Source organism: Bactrocera neohumeralis, chromosome 2 (assembly GCF_024586455.1).
Source record: "Bactrocera neohumeralis isolate Rockhampton chromosome 2, APGP_CSIRO_Bneo_wtdbg2-racon-allhic-juicebox.fasta_v2, whole genome shotgun sequence".
Lineage (NCBI taxonomy): Eukaryota > Metazoa > Arthropoda > Insecta > Diptera > Tephritidae > Bactrocera > Bactrocera neohumeralis.
The window spans coordinates 58,837,003-58,853,295 of record NC_065919.1 but is presented as its reverse complement, the minus strand read 5'-3'; the positions used below and the strand labels follow the sequence as shown (position 1 = coordinate 58,853,295).

Below are 16,293 nucleotides of genomic sequence, written 5' to 3'. Positions count from 1 at the left end.
TGCATATTTAATACATCACATTTATTATTTACAATGTTCATCGGGATTTTCTTTCGCGTTTGAACGTTTAAAAATTACTATTTTTTTCTTTATTACAATTATCTTTTTTTATTTGCTAATTCGCAACTTGAGTTGGCGTCAAAAGCTGAAAGAAAATAGAAAAATAAAATTCTTGCACATACATAGATAGACATTTTTTTTTAATACATACATATTATGTAAATATGTACATACATATGTAGGTCAATGTGAATACTTTGGTGCAGGCGTTCACCATCGAACGTGCAGCACTCTTTACTCACGAGCACAAGCATGTGCCTCCAAAATGTTCGTATATTCAAAACCATTTGATTTGTTAAATTCCCCTATGTTGCACACACACATATGTATATGCATGCACATATACGTGCAACATAATCATGAATGCACACAGCTGTTCAATTAAATTGTTTTGTATTTCCGTGTCTTTATGGTTACCCGGTGCATGTAGTGGTGGTAGAACCGGAACTAACTGTGATATAATGAATGTATGTTCCTTACTTAAATTCGAATGTGGATAAGCCACGGACACAAATAAATGAAAGCAGTGTTTAATCTATGTAATTTTCTTTTTTATGATGTATTTCAATGTATGTATGTATTTTACTCGCATTCTAGTTTAATTTTTATCATCATTATTGTATATATATGTATGTATGTGTATTTTGCAACTTTGTGTTATCGCATTTTCAAATGTGACAAAACTTTCGTTTATTTTTACTTGTTTTCGATAGATTTTTTATTATTTTTTCTTCGCTTTCTTTTTATTACTTGTGTGTATAAATTGCGAAAAACAGTTGCGCGCCATTCTACGAATGACCCACCGACCGACGAGCTGTCACTACACGACAATGTAAACTGGTGCAGAAAAATTTCTTTGACATCTTGACGTTTTACTTAAATTGACAATTTAAGACTTTTAACGGTTATAGTTAACATAAACAACATGTTGACATGTGTATGTGTGTGTGGGTTTGTGTACATTTGTAAATATGTTTATTTGTATTCATATGTTCGAGCTTGTATTGTAATATGTTCACTTGTGTGCAGTTTCGTTAGAATAGATATTGGGCGACAGCAAAAACGCTGCATTTTGCATTTACCACCAACCATTAGCCGTCGTTGTGGTAGCAGAATTACTCGGAATACCGGCCGCACCCACACTGCTACGGCCATTATTGTTCCCACCACCACCGCTGCCGACGCCGCTATTGCCATTGCCATTCCCATTCATGTGGCCGCCGCATTGCTCATCTGCGGTTGCTGATATTTGTAAAGTACTGATATTTTGCACAAAACTGTCCATGGCCGCTTCGTCTAGGTATGGAGAAGCGCATTGCGCATGCGGGCTGTGTGAACTCTTCTTGATTAGCAGTTCGTTTAGGTCGAGCATTGCATTTTGTTGCTGCTGCTGCTGTTGCTGACTCTCATATTCATAATTATAACGCTGATAGGATTCAACATCAGATTCCGTGCCAGCACTGCCCGCGTCGAGCTCATTCAAATTAACGAGATTATTTGTTGCAAACATGCCAGCATCTGAATAACAATGAGAATATTTCAATTATAAAGCGTATATGTATCAATTGCAGATATACATACATATGTAAGAGTATGGAAGTTATTAGTTAGGTTAGTAATTTTTCAGATAGGCCTAAACTATTCAATATTACTTTGAGCTTCCAACTAACATCAAAATGGCCTTTTCAAAAGCGATTCCCTCTAAAAAGGTAATGGCAAACCTCAATGCTTGTCAAATACTTTTACAAATCTGTCAGAAGTTCGGCTAAAAGCTCGGTGTACCACAGGATCGGGAATTATTATTATTTTTGTAATATTTAGGTTAAGAATTGATTCGAAGGGGCTAAACTTACAAATTTAGTTGTATAATAAAAAGTATGAAAAATACTTTTCGAGTTATTCGAATACTAGCAAAGGGTTCTTGGGACCTCTGTAACGTTCATATACATAAAACTTTACATGCATTGTTCTGAAAGCTATTATAGAGTAAAATAATTTTATGGCAAAAAATTGTAATTTTTTTAAGTCAGACTACACCTAATAATCCCTTAATGTACTTAAGTCTATAAATATTTTTAAATTTAATTCATTTTTATTATAGACTGCTTACCATTCCCGTAATCGGCTAAAGTATCATTGTAATTGGGCACAACTGTCGGATGATATTTCGCCTGTTGCTCGCTCAATGCATTCTGGGTGAGTGCTGCTGATGTTGGACAATGCTCGTATATATTCGTAGTCGTTGACGTTGGCCTACTGCGGTAGACCGGCGTGATTTCCACACGATGTGCTACCGGTGATGTCGTACTTCGTGTAAAATTCGAGTCGTTTATGTTGTGAATGGAGACCTTTTTAAAGTAAATTTTATGTATAAAGAATGGCAAAACTTTCATTTCATAGAAATTATCGAAAATTTGTTAAATTGTTTCATATTCGGTATTCAATTTCACATATAAAAAGTTATAATAGCTGAATATTCTTTTTGTGTTTAAGCGTCGTAGTTACTTTTACTTTAAAGCGAGTTTCTAAACGCCTACATGTCTATCTTGATTTTATACCGTTAAAAATATATTAGTTCATGTCATCTAAGCAAAAAAAAGGAAGGAGTAAGAATAGTTAAAGTTTCTCTCAGCAGTATTCCTAAAGTCTCACATTTTTTATTACAAGGCAACAACAAAAGTACGATGTGATTTAGTTTTAGTGCTTGCCAAAAGAGCATTCGTGAAAAACAAGGAGGCCAATGGGTTTCAACAATTTTTCGGCAAGCGTTTTTTTTCATATTTTAATAGTTGAAACAATTGAGATTCGGGATTATTTTATTTAATACTAAAACGGGTACTGCGAAATTAATAAATTGTTAATAGAAATACAATATGCGCTCTTCATTTAATAACGAAATCAATTTAGATAAAATAATTTTTAAAATATAACTCACCTCATTGCTGAGATTTTGTCCTGGTATTAAATTTTTCAAGAACGAAGCGTCGTCGTAGCGTATTACACCCGTATTGGTTATGCCATCCAAATATGAATTATAACCGGTGATGGTGGGTGGCGGTGAATCCTCACCGCAATTATGGTGATGTAAATGGCAATCATTGGCGCTATCGAATAGCGAACCGGTATTGGCGGAATGCACGACTGGTGTCGACATTTGACTGCTACTGGTCTGCGCTGTTGGTGGGAAAACGTCAACAAACCCGTTATAGTAGCTGGACTGTTGATATTTCTCTTGCAACGACGCTGCGGTTAAACAGCCACCTGCACCACCACCAACACCACCATTACCGGCATTACTAACACAACCATTTCCTGCACCACCTAAATAAGCTGCTGCCGCCGCCGCAGCTGCCACTGAAAATTAAAATGGAGTCGATTATAATTAAATTGGGGTTTGAATTATTTCTGGTTATCCACAATTTGCACAAAGCTTTAACTTACAGTTATCTGCTCCCGGCACTACAGTATTTTGCAGCTCCTGTCCCACGAATGAGGGCCATTGTGTTGTGCCTTCCTTGCATTTCTGCTTTTGCTGTAATGCGTTCTTGACTTCACTACCAATGGCCGAGATGCATTTTTGTTGTGGTGATGGGCGCGCAATTATCGCGGCATCACCCGTCAAGCCGCCGCCGCCGCCGCAGCCACTACTACCAGTTAATGAAGTGCTGCCACCATTTTCATCAATGCTTGTACAGCTAATACTGATGGTGTTGTGTGTGCTACCAATTGTACCGGGACCCACACTGCCAGTCGACGAAGACGACGAGGCCGGCGCATTGCCGCTGCTCGCATTCGAACTGGTATTCGAAAAATATGAGAAGGCCGAAGACGAAGAGGCGCTACTGCCGTCACCATTGTTGTTCGTTGAAATCATTTGGTTGGCAGAGTTTAGCTGTTGTTGTTGCTGCTGCTGCTGCTGCAGCTGAGTGGCTCTAACAGCCTCGGCAGCGGCTTCTTGCGGCGTATAATAGCTTACATTACCGAATTGCCGATAACCGCCCAATGCTAGGCCATTCGTTACGGCCTGGTGTAACGCCGGATTGCGTATAGTGAACATGCCATTCTCATTCTTAATTATTGCAGCTGGTTGATCCATAGGTATTGGTGCGGCTAGCGGCAATCCCCCAAGCGGGCGGCCTGTTACGAGTCCTGGTTGTTGTTGTAGTATGGTTGCCGCTGCATTAACAGCACCACCGTGGAACATCGGATTTCGTAAGGTTATCATCTTCGGCTGTCCGTTAACTTTCTGATCAGCAGCGATGTCGCCAATATTACCGCTAATTGGACCGTTAGTAGAAGCAGCGGCATTTGCAGCACGTGCATTACTCTCTTGTTTCGATTTATTACGTCGCTTCTTACTTTTTGATGGTTTCCCACCACCTGTTGCCGTTCCGCTGCCTGCATTAAATTTTTCAGAGGCTTTCTTGTTGTTATTATTGCTGGTCGGATTTGCTTCAACCATTATGATGCCACTTTGCTCTAATGCAGCGGCTGCTGCTGCCACACCTGCATATGGTGCTGCCCCGAAATAGTTGCCAACCGGAGCAACAGGTGGTGCAATAATTGTTGCACCGGCCTTATGATGGAATGATTGTGGCTGTTGTACCTGTTGCTGCTGCAAGGGTTTGGATAGTTTTCGTATGGATTCGGACTTCTGGCGCAACTGTTCGCTCTTAACCGGATCCACTTTGGTGAGCGTAATGCCGGGCGGTAACGACAAATTTTCCACCTGCACACCACGATTTAATTGATCCATAATGCTTAGTGCGGGAACCATACCTTGGTAGGTGGCATTATTACCGCCATTACTTACACTCGCGTAACTGGGTTGCATCGGGGGTTGACCGTTTACTTTTACACTTAAATTGCCACCAATATGTAACGCTTGGAGCTGTTGCGGCAAGCTATTGTATTGGCGTTGCTGTTGTTGTATATGCTGTAAAGAGGGCTGCGGATCTGGTGGTATCACAACTTCATCCGGGTTGAAGTAGCCCATATTATTCGGTATGCCTGCACCGCAATCCTCGTAATTGTGGTGCAAGTGTTGTTGTTTTTGGAACTTTTTATTGCGTTGAGCTTGTCGTTGTGCGCGCTTAGAGAGCGGTTTACCCTCAACGCTGGCACTAGCACCGGAGACTTGATGGTTGGGGTCAGCAGAATGACGAGAGGAGTTTTGATTCGTCCCACCATTGCCACCACCTTGAGTGGAAAGATGAATTTTGTATTATAATATGCGTTATCGAATAATATAAACGTGTTTAAATTTTAATAATTTTAGGAACTCACCAGATCCACGACCGCCACGCTCATAACGTCCACCGCCTCGTTTTGGACGTGAATCATTTCCACCACCATCACCGCTGCAACCACCATTACCACCGCCACCTCTATTGCCTCGTCCCCCTCTGTTGCGTGGGGGATCCTGTGATTGCGTTTGTAACTGGCTCTGCATTGGTTTTTGTGATGGGTTTTCAGTCAACTTCTGCTGTCGTGACGATTGACGACCAGATTTCGATGGAAGTTCTCGATGCGTAGTAGCTCCCACAACAGAAGTTGTGCCGGCAGTTCTATTTCCTACTGTACCACTTGGCTGACTGCTTTGCCCCGCTTGCACATTTTCCTTTCCTTTGGCTTTACCCTTAGAGCTTCCCGTATCTCTGTCTCTGTCTCGTTCTCGTTCCCTATCCTTATCGTTTTTACGCTGTGGTTGGGTTGCAGATCGTTGTTTTGGTTGTGACGATTGTTGTTGAGATGGTGGCGGTGGTGTGACAGTTTGTTGGTGTTGCTGTTGTTTTTTGGCTCCCCCATCATCTTTTCGCTGTTCCTGTTTACCTTTCTTATTCTGTGATCTTAGATTTTGCTGATTAGAAGTACCTTCATCTTTTGTCTTCAACCCACTAGTTTTTGTTTTTGGCTTTGCAACATCTGGTGCAGCATTTGTTGTTGTCGATGCCATCGGAACTGATGTAGTAGTAGTCGTTGTTGCTTTTAGTGCTACCTTAGATTTAGATACAGGCGGGTTTGATATTGTCTTTTGAGGGACAATGACAACTGGGCTCGTCTGCTGATCGTCTTCCGAGTCTGTTTCATCGTAGCTTGACGAATCTGAATACCAGTCGGAATCAGAATCCTGCGTATGCAGTGTTGCAAAAGGATTGTTGCCAAACTGACCATTGTCAATAAGTCGCTCTCGTTCCGTATGCTCTTTCTTACGCTTCTTTCGCTTTTTCATTTCAATTTCTTCTTCCACAGTTTCTGAAGGCTCTGGAGATGCCGATTTTGCCTTCTCTTTGTTTTCAGATTCGAGCGCTTTCTTATTGCTACCATTGCCCTTATTGGTTTGTTGTTGTCCTTTAACTATGTCCTTTTGTTTTTGTGACGGAATTGTTTTTTCGGTTTGAATCAAAGTTTTGTGTTGCTGAGAAGCTGATTTGTTCATCATTTTCATGTTCTTGGCTCTATCAGCTGCCCCAAATGTCGGCTTCTGACTGCTCACGGAATTTTCTCTCGTGTTCATTTGACTGTTGACTGGTGTGGCAGATAAGGATGTGCCGGCAGAGCAAGAAGTAGTTGTGGATGCTGAACGTCGTTGTGATGCTGATATTAGTGGTTTACTGCCTTTCTTGGGTACTCCCTCAACAGCGTCCGCTGTTGACACAGAAGTGGTTGACGCCGAGGGCGTAACCGCATTCTTACCAGGATTATTCTTTGATTTCGAATTAGCAGTTGTTGTTTCAGTCCGCCGTTGTGTTGGTTCATCGGTTTTCGATTTGCTCTTTTTGTTTACTTTTTGTTGGTTCGCCTTCTCTGCACGCGCACATTCTTGCTCTTGTCGCAGTTGCTCTTCTTTAGCCGCCGCCAAAGCTGCTGCCTGTTCGGCAGCTAATTTGGCTGCACGACGCCTCTCCTTTTTCAGTTGCGTTTTTGATAAAGGTGGCGGTGGTATTGTTAATGATAAATGTTCCGCCGGCATTTCGCTGGAAGCAATGGGCGGCGGTGGCGATGGAGCCTGCATTGGCAGTGGCAAAGGTATTTGTTGTAATGGCAATTGTGTCATTGGTGGCGTCGATGTTGGCACCAGTTGGCCATTCACGAATGAGTAGAGCAACTTATCTTTGTCCGCAGGATTGACTTTGGCGCTGACAGTAACTCGGGGTTCCGTGACATTGGATAACTGCTGAAGAGGCAGTTGCGTCATTGGCGGCGCCGTAGTGGGTACCAGTTGACCATTCACGAACGTATAGAGTAACTTGTCCTTATCCGGAGAGCTACCCTTGGCGGTGACCGTGACACGTGGCTCTGGCACGTTTGGCAAGTTAACGCGGCGTATTGTGACGATGCGTTTGGAGGGGTCGGTATTCGAGTTGCAGGCAGCGTTGGCCGCCATGGCAGCGACAACGTCTGGGGAGAGTGTTTGATGGGGCGGCGGTGCATAGCACATTGGTGTCGGCATGGGTGCGCGAATCATGCCGTAACCCGCAGTGGCAGCTCCTGCGCCCAATGTAGCGCTTTGAGAAGATTGGAAGTCAATTTGATAAGGAGAAAATGATGCGCTGGGCACATTGGCATGTGCATAAGCAGATGGCAGTGCATAACTGCTGCTGCCAGGCACAATACCGGTAGCGGCATTCAGGTTATTAATACCATCAATGGCGTTGGCGATTGTGGATGGCACGCTTGAGCTTACATTGGTATCAGGGCTCACACTTGTACCGACGCCGCTGGCGTTCTCTTCAATTGCCTTCAACTTTTCCACTTGTTGCTCCTTTGTAGGCAAATAGGAAAATTTAAATTCAGCATTTGTTTGCTTTACTGTCGCAATCAACTCCAATATCACAGTTTCCACTCTTGCTTTAGCGCGCTGCAGCTTTTTAATGTTTGTTTCGAGTTCACCGATTTGCTTTTTGTCACGTTTCTTACTGCCCTTTAACAGTTTAAGTTTGTGTTTGTCAGTGAATTCCTTGAAGTAGATATCTTGAAACTGTCCGCGCAGATCCTGCAGTTCCATAATGCGTTTCTCCTCTTCTTTGCGTTGCTTTTGTTTTGCCTTTTTAGCAGCTTTCTTCGGATTGGTAGTTTGCGGTTGTGGCTTTTTTCCATTACTACTACAAGCTCCCGTTCCACCTTCGATGTAGCTCAACGTTTCATTTATCCACTTGCGCACCTTTGATTGATCTCGAGAGTAATTATCTAGGAACTCTTTCGAATAGCTGTTCAGGTAAACACTCAGCACACTCAAATCACGTGAACCACTACCACCACCGCCCTTCTCACTGCCACCTGAAGCACTTTTGCCATTAGCCATCTTGCTGGCAGTGACTTCCCGATTAGCTGCTTCCCAGGCGGCAGCATTTGCACTCTTTGCCATTGGAATGCTGGACGAGCCCATTACTGCAGCGGGTGTAACTTTTTTGCCCACACCATTGGGCGTTTCCGTTGTTGGCTGCGCATTTTGCCCACTCGAAGCAGTTTGATTCATATGCAGATGACTAATACGTTTACACAATGTACTTAAACAAACCAAGCTGTCATCATCATCCTCCAACTTGTTGCCGGTGAAATTATGTGTTTTAGAATTGGCGGCGGTAGCTGCTGCTGCTGCTTTAGCTACCGCCTTTAATGAAGGTGGCTGCTTGGTGCTCGTGCTTGCTATTGGCGTTGTTGTTTGAGCTGGCAGCACCGGTGGTTGCGGCGGCTGCTGTGGATCATTGGCTGCCGCCGCTGCGGCTGCCGCAGCTTTCATGTTTTTACGCGCATTTATCAGTTGCGATAGTTTTTTACGTAATCTATCGCGAGTCTCGTTCATGCGAGCATGATTGCACTCCTGCAGACAGTAATCGGTTATTATTTGTTTTTTATATATTAAGAACCCAATAAAAAAAATACCTTTTTGATGCGCTTCTTGCTGGAATGATTTTCTTTGCAGTGATCACCCAAATCCGAATGATCGAAACAACCTAAAAAATAAAATAAAAATTAAGTTATTAATTGGAATTTTTCAAGGTTATGTTGCATACATTTCTTCATTTTCTCCTTGCAATTCTTTTTTGGATGATCCTCGACAACAGTCGTTGCTTCGATATTGGTAATGGGCGGTGGGATTTGGTCACTTAAGGCCGGGCTGCTGCAATTATTAATATAATTTAAAAGTGTTCTGAAAATGTATAGAAATATGTACATACTTTTGCGCATCGTCGAAATTAAGAAGTTCATCCAATTTCTTTTGAATCTCTTCAGTGTGTACATCAACAGTAAAAGCAAAACTGAAATTCAAAAATAAAGAAATTGATTATTAAAAAAACAAAAAGTTGTCTCTATATACTTACTCTGATTCGACTTGACTTTTAAAAGGCGATAAACTATAGGTGAATAAAAGATAATACAAATATTATTAACAAATTACAATAAAGTGGAATGAAAAACAAAATTCGTTTGATATAAAAGCAAATAAACCTTGCAGAGATCGGCAAATATTATTATAAAGATTATTTTATATAAAAATATCAAATTAAAATTTTATTAAAAAAAGTTACTTCGGCTGCACCGACACTATAACACCTTTCCGGTGCATTTTTTAATGCATAAAGGTCTATACTCCTTTATCTTCGATCTTTAACTTGATTTTGAGAGGTCAGTTTCTATGGCAGTTATGTGCTAAAGTGGTGCGATCTCAACTTTTTGTTAGTTTACAGTAATTTTGTTTGATGTGAAATGATAGTAATGAATTTTTTGTGTTGTAGTCAAGCGGTGTAGGGGTCAAACCATCACCATTTACTAAAATGAAATACGTGATGGAAAAATTTTCAACTAAAATTCATATTCAGGACACCTCAAATCCTCCACAGTCTTCTTAGCATATCAATGGCAAGTTTTTCCAGCAGATTTGTTGAGATATAAAAACAGTTTTGTATAACAGATATTTGCTATAGTTGTAAGATCTCGGCGTGCCCGAAAAGTCAACAGCTTCTTGTTGAGAAACGAACATGTGCAAAATATCATATTGATATCTCAAAAACTGAGTGACTAGTTCGTGTACTTTCTGGACCTTCTGCATGTTAAAATTTCGTGACAAACTTAATACTACCGGTTCAGTATATAATTATGGAATGTTTCAGCAATTCAAAATGGTTCGTTCTGGCAACGAACGATAATTACTATCGAGTATAAATTTTAAGGATATTTATAGGAGTATCTTATTTGAATTCATTAGTAATAATCGAAATTTAAAATTTGTGAAATAAATATTGGCTTACCTTTTTATTTTATCTAGAAACTTAACGAACTTTGTGTCATCCTTATTGCCTACTATTTTATCTGTGCACAGCTTAATGTCACTATTTTCCAACTCAAAGTAGCTTAAGTTCAATGGGCACTTAAGATCAAACTCCATGAAATATCTAGCATAAAGAGAAATTATAAATGTCCAATATATCTTCACTACTAGATCGTGAACATCCGCTAAATCGAATCCAATGTTAAAAGCAATCATTTTTCGATTATAGAACATAATGTTTGGCAGTATAGCACGAAGTTCTTCGATACTCATCGACAGTTGCTGGTAGTATTGCACCAAGTTTAGAGACAGAGTATGTGTCACTTCGTTGTTGAGTATTTTACGCGCTAACAGGCAAGATGGACTGGTGCAATCTTTGCAAAAATATTTTTCGTCAATAGATGTGTATCTATAACGTTTTCGATCTGCATAAATTAACAAACATTCAATCAATAAAATACATTTTGAAAGTATTATTATAAGAGAATTTAGAGCATACTATTTAAATGCTGAAAAACAGCCCAGGCTATATGATATTGTCCCAACTCGATTGTGTCGTCAATTTTCCCTTCAACGGCCGGCAATGTCTTGGAAACTTCATCGTCCAGATCATCTTGTGTGGAACCTTTACGTTTGCTATTACTTCTCACAAATGATAGAAAATCATCACTTGTGCAAACATTTAAAATTTTCGACTCGTACAGATTAACTTCCTTTTCTATTAGCGATTGCGCCATACACTTGTAGCAGGTGTTATCCGAGTTGCGTCGGGGTGGCAATGGTCCTCCAGCTATAGAGCATGTAATACACTTGCAATTCCTAAATAAAAATAAAATATTATAAATCATTATTATTAAAAAAAAAACAACAACAAAAAAAATTCACTTCGGCTGCACCGATACTAATACCCTTCACATGTGCCTTCTTTAAAGCTTAAAAGGGCAAACAAGTTTTTTATGATTGTGTCGAACCATTTCAAAACCTAATAAAATATAAATGTCTTAAAAGCGTTAATCAGACAAAATTTGGGTTAATACCATCCTACGAAGATAATCGTCGCAGTACATAATATGTTTTAAGTTATCGGATATTGTTAATATTTGATATTTAGTCAAGTGATTTAAGTTAGTTTATTTATATATTTAAATAAACAAGTTCAAGTAAAATAATCCATACATAAATTTGATTTTGTTCGGTCAGTTTGTATGACAACTATTTGCTATAGTGATCTGACATCGGCGATTCCGACAAATGAGTAAATTTTTGGCGAGAAGAGACGTGTACAAAACTTCAGATCGATACCTCAAAACTGAATGACTGGACGTACATGTCTAAATCGGCTCGTCATGCTCATCTATTATAAATATGCTTTTTAGGATCTCCCACATTGCTTTCTGGGTGTTACAAATTTCGTGGCAAACTTAATACATCCTGTTCAGGGTATATAAAAATATTGTAATAAAAAACACCGAATTATTCACTACAATTTACTACCGAGGTGCATATAAATAGTATTTCTGAAAATAAGCCCATTAGCTCACTCTGTATGATATTCCAATAGCACATTGCATTTCTTGCACTTGTCTTCGCACACCAAGGTATTTGGTGGTTTGAAAAATCCATCCGGCCATTTCATCTTCGTATATGCCATTATATTTTGCCAGGCTAGCTGCCTATTTTCCAGACATTGAAAGTCGTAGAAATCATTGTCATCATCGAATTCTTGCAATGAGAAGGCTATCGCATCCTGTACCACAGTATCGAATATGCGATGAACATTTAGTAGACATTTTCGACGTTTGCGTTCCGCTTCCGACAAATTGAATTTGTTAAGTTCATTCCAAACGTCAGCCCAACGTTTTTCAACACATGTCATTTTATCGTCAAACTGAATGTACTTTTTGATAAGTGAGGCATGTCGCGAGGTTAGTTCGTCCTCTTTCAACTAATTAAAATATTAATGTTAAATAAGAATGTTGTGAATTTAAATTAACACTACACTTACAGTAATAATACAAGCCAACATGGTATCAGTGAGATTAGAGTAGACATGTAGCTGATATAGGCGTTGACACAGCAATGTCCATGTTAAGTTGAATTTGCGTAGAAAATCGTTTTCGAATGCGAACAAATAGCTGGAAATTTGTTCCGATATGCGACACAAGTCGTCATAACCATCCAAAATATCTGTAAAAGTAAATGTAAATAAACTCATATATAATAATTTACTCTATGTTTGTACACATACATGTTAACATTTCCTCAGCAGGTATTTTATTGCTGTCGGGTTCAACAATTTCGATAAAACCTTCTGCATATGCCTTAACGATGCATTCCACGTGAAACGCTAATATTTGCAGCAAAAGCAGAGGGTTGTTTACCATTAGTCTGGAATAAAAAAATGTAAGTTAAATAAAAGGACTGATATACATTTATAACACTCACATGGAACTAAAAAGCACGAAAATCATATTATCTGATAAGGAATCATCATATATGAAATCCATATGCTCAGCCTTTTTATTATAGACAAAACCACACGCTATCCAGTATATTTCCTTATTAGCGTCCAAAAGTTTTTCAAACTTATTGTAAGCGGTCCGATTTCTGTAAATATTAATATTTACTTATTAAGTAATAAAGTTTTGATATTTGAAATATGATTGCTTACTTTAGCATTGGCCCGTACGCCTTTATTAGCACATCCAGTAACATTACCACCATGTGCGCCGTTTTAAATTGCTCTACCATTATATGTATGACAATTTCACGATATTTCAAGCAATTTTTACACGAACAAAATGTAAAGAACTCATCGTTACTGTGCTTTACATGTATGTTGGATGCATCCTTCATATAAGCAGAAAGAAAAATTCATTAGTATAAACAAAGTTAATTTTTTTACTTTTACTTTACCATGAATGGACTAAGTGTGCGATGCTTCTTGCTAACTGCTAACTCCGCTATAAGGCTTTTCTTAATGTCCACCTCAATTACATTGTCTTCCCGCTGACTCAATTGCGTAAGCGAAACTACATTTTTAATGATTAATTGCACTAACAAATGGGGTGCATGTGGATCAAATGGTGGCAGAGAGAGTATCTTTGATAAAGCCGCAGTTGGATTCTTATCGTCCACCACCGACACACCAGGATCCGAAAACGGCAGTTTTGATAATAGCATTGAACGATCAGTGTCCATGGTATCCACATTTGGTTTTGGCGACAGCAGAAGTATTTCAGGCACATCGTCGTCTTCGTCACTGGAACTAGTACTGCTGCTATCACTATCTTGCCGCGCTTTTAATAGCACACCACTCAATCGCGTCTCCTCTGTAGCAGAATCTTGGTGTTCTACATCAGAGCTTTGTGGTTCGGTTTCATTATCTTCTGTCTTCTCATTGCTACGACTTTTAAGTTTGAAATTAAGTTTAGCTTCAGCTAATAGTGCAGATTTCATGCTTTGCCAATCAAGAAGATGAGCTTCTAATGCGGCTGCTAGCTTAAAATGCACGGTTGCGAAATCGTCGCCATCAGAGGTTGAAGGCGATGATCTATTAGATGGCACCAACGTGCTCTTGCTGGTACATGGAGTTTCCGTTTCCATCTCGTCAGTAACTTCCGTCTTACTTGATGTAAAAACAGCATCTGCTATTGGGGCAGTGCTAGAGCTGCAGGTGGAAGAGTTTACTTTTATGCGTCGTACGCGCACTCGTAGATCTTTTGCCTTTCTTGATTCCATTAGTTGTACTCAAAGTTATGTGCTTATTAATGCAGTTGCAATTCAACTGCACCAGCACAATTTAGTTTCAATTGACTTGATGACGCTGCAGTACCTGCGACATCTACAATGATGGCGATCTTTCGCGCTCGCACTTGCAAGCACCACGATGTGACGTAGAAAACGGACGAGGTCGCATTTAAAGACTGCTCTTAACAACTTTATGTTATAAACTCAATTACTCTTCTTATTGCATGCATATATTTTAGACATAGAATTTGTCTAATTTATCACAAAACTATGTATATATTTTCGATTTAAGGCAATACTGAATGTAGTTGCACGCGCCAGTTATTCGTTAACTTGTTCGGTTGGTATTCGCTACTTTATTTCCGTATTTCCCACCATCCGTGTTTTTCACAATGTTTGGCTCTATTTTGTCCACCTTTTCTGTTATTTTCTAATTACTTCATTCGCTAAGTGCATTTTTCGTTTTGTCCGTTTGCAAAAACGTTCGCTGCAAACTTGTGTCCAGCAGCGGAGCCCAACAAAGCGCATAAAAACAGCGCAACGCGGTGCGGGCGGACGAAGCCCAGAATTTCCGCGACACTTTCACTCGGTTGCCGCAGCCACAACTCTTAGTTGCTTTGAGCGAGTTTACTTCTTTGTTGTTTTTTTGCAATATCCACGCACTTTTCACTCCTTTATATAATTAAACTAAAGCAAAATATTATAAATTTTATATTTTTAATTATTTTATGCACTTGTATAATGTCCTTTTGTTTAATTTTCTCTTTTTCCACGGATGTATGAAATTTCCTCGTTCTGCGCTTCGTTCTCTATTCGTCGTTTAATATCGTTCGTGAGAGTTGCAGCGAACTTTATTTTCTGCAGAGTTGCACGATTTGGTAACTATAATAAATTATAAATAAATTAAATTATTAAAAATTTAATTTACAAACTTAAAACATCGAAGTGAATATTTAAAAAAGTACAAAAAAATATATAGTCAGTAAATGCAAGCAGTATTGAATGTGAGAAGTTAGAGAAAGAATTTTGGGTTTATTAAGGGAATTTTGGTAACACTGTAACAACGATAACGCTTCAGAGGAATTTTTGTAAATTTTTAAATTTTCCGTTAAAACTTTAAAGTTATAATTTTAATGATTTCGTCCGATTTTGAGTGAATAACCTATAGTTTTAACATTATCCAATCTGGATTCAATATGTTTTACTTCTTGATGTCATGAAATTATAAGAAACGATGATCATTAGAAACTCGAATGTGAAACGGGAAATTTGTTCTTCTTTATATAAAAACTAGGAAATTCGATTTAGTAATGGACGGCGAGGTATATTAAAGTTGCCTATTGGAGAGAATAAGCACTTTTTTTATCAACTTCTAGTCCGTTAAAAGAACGGTACTCCTTTCTTTTTTCAGTTGAGTTTAATATAGCATGTGTTGACCCAGTAAACTTCCGGACAATAGGACATCAATGTTTCGTCGCTGCTTCTCGGTTGTGACTATTGTCTGGTGTGAGCAAACGCGGCACCTATCGCACTGACAACGTTTTCATGCCCAATATTTCATGCAGGATACTACCCTGGCGGTATTTTGAGATGCCTATAGCCTTAGCTACCTCTCCCTTTAACTTTGTGCTATTACAAAATTATCCCAGAGAGAGAGAGTTTGGGATGCAAATTGGACTGCCTCTGTTTGTATTAACTTTACAAATCTTTCTCATGTTACCTCAAATATCATTGATTAATATACGTACATACATACAGATGTAAGTATGTGTGATATAACACATAAATAACATATTTATGAATACTGCGAAAAGTTGGCGGAGAAAGCATATTAAAAACCGGTTTTCCATCATATCCGGCACGACTCGTCACTTCCCACTAGTGCATCTTATCAACATATATGATTTGGTTGCTCTTTATATGTATGTGTGTACAAACATATAAGTTTGTATGTACATTCGACTTTAATTACATATATAGCTTAGCCAATAGAACATGGAATTCGTGCGAACGATCAAACGATCAATCATTTGCGACCTGAGATGACGAAAGTTGATGTTGGAGATGATAGTAAATTGCATACATACATATGTTTAAACATGGTTCTTAGTAGAATCCACTGATTAATTTATAGATAGACGTTTGTAAATATTGTAGGCAGAGGTTTTTCAAGAGAGCGACATTGATTTCTATTTTCTTAATAACATTGG

At 39.1% G+C, this 16,293-nt stretch overlaps 1 protein-coding gene across 2 annotated transcripts; it reads right to left on the bottom strand.

Annotated features, from left to right (window-relative positions):
- LOC126751537 (uncharacterized) lies at window positions 1-14,895 on the bottom strand. Of its 2 annotated transcripts, none has more exons than XM_050461887.1 (17): window positions 13,250-14,895; window positions 13,005-13,183; window positions 12,779-12,940; window positions 12,582-12,721; window positions 12,339-12,520; window positions 11,875-12,278; window positions 10,833-11,152; window positions 10,314-10,758; window positions 9,387-9,419; window positions 9,243-9,323; window positions 9,078-9,184; window positions 8,947-9,017; window positions 5,347-8,884; window positions 3,502-5,259; window positions 2,996-3,414; window positions 2,171-2,408; window positions 1-1,578 (listed from the first exon to the last, which is right to left on the bottom strand). In XM_050461887.1, the coding sequence occupies exons 1-17, from the start codon at window positions 14,072-14,074 to the stop codon at window positions 1,139-1,141; spliced, it is 9,342 nt and encodes a 3,113-aa protein (XP_050317844.1). In that variant the 5' UTR covers window positions 14,075-14,895; the 3' UTR covers window positions 1-1,138. The 2 variants fall into 2 exon arrangements, with proteins under 2 accessions (XP_050317844.1, XP_050317845.1); XM_050461888.1 differs by having other exon boundaries at window positions 9,078-9,181.
- Window positions 14,896-16,293: the final 1,398 nt, after the last annotated feature.

Excerpts from the sequence above, each read along its gene's own strand:
- LOC126751537 (XM_050461887.1), bottom strand. The coding sequence starts at position 14,074 with ATGGAATCAAGAAAGGCAAAAGATCTACGAGTGCGCGTACGACGCATA. Across the intron at positions 10,759-10,832 it reads TGTTTTTCAGCATTTAAATA|ATCGAAAACGTTATAGATAC; the intron begins GTATGCTCTAAA and ends TAATTTATGCAG. Across the intron at positions 9,018-9,077 it reads CAAGGAGAAAATGAAGAAAT|GTTGTTTCGATCATTCGGAT; the intron begins GTATGCAACATA and ends TTTATTTTTTAG.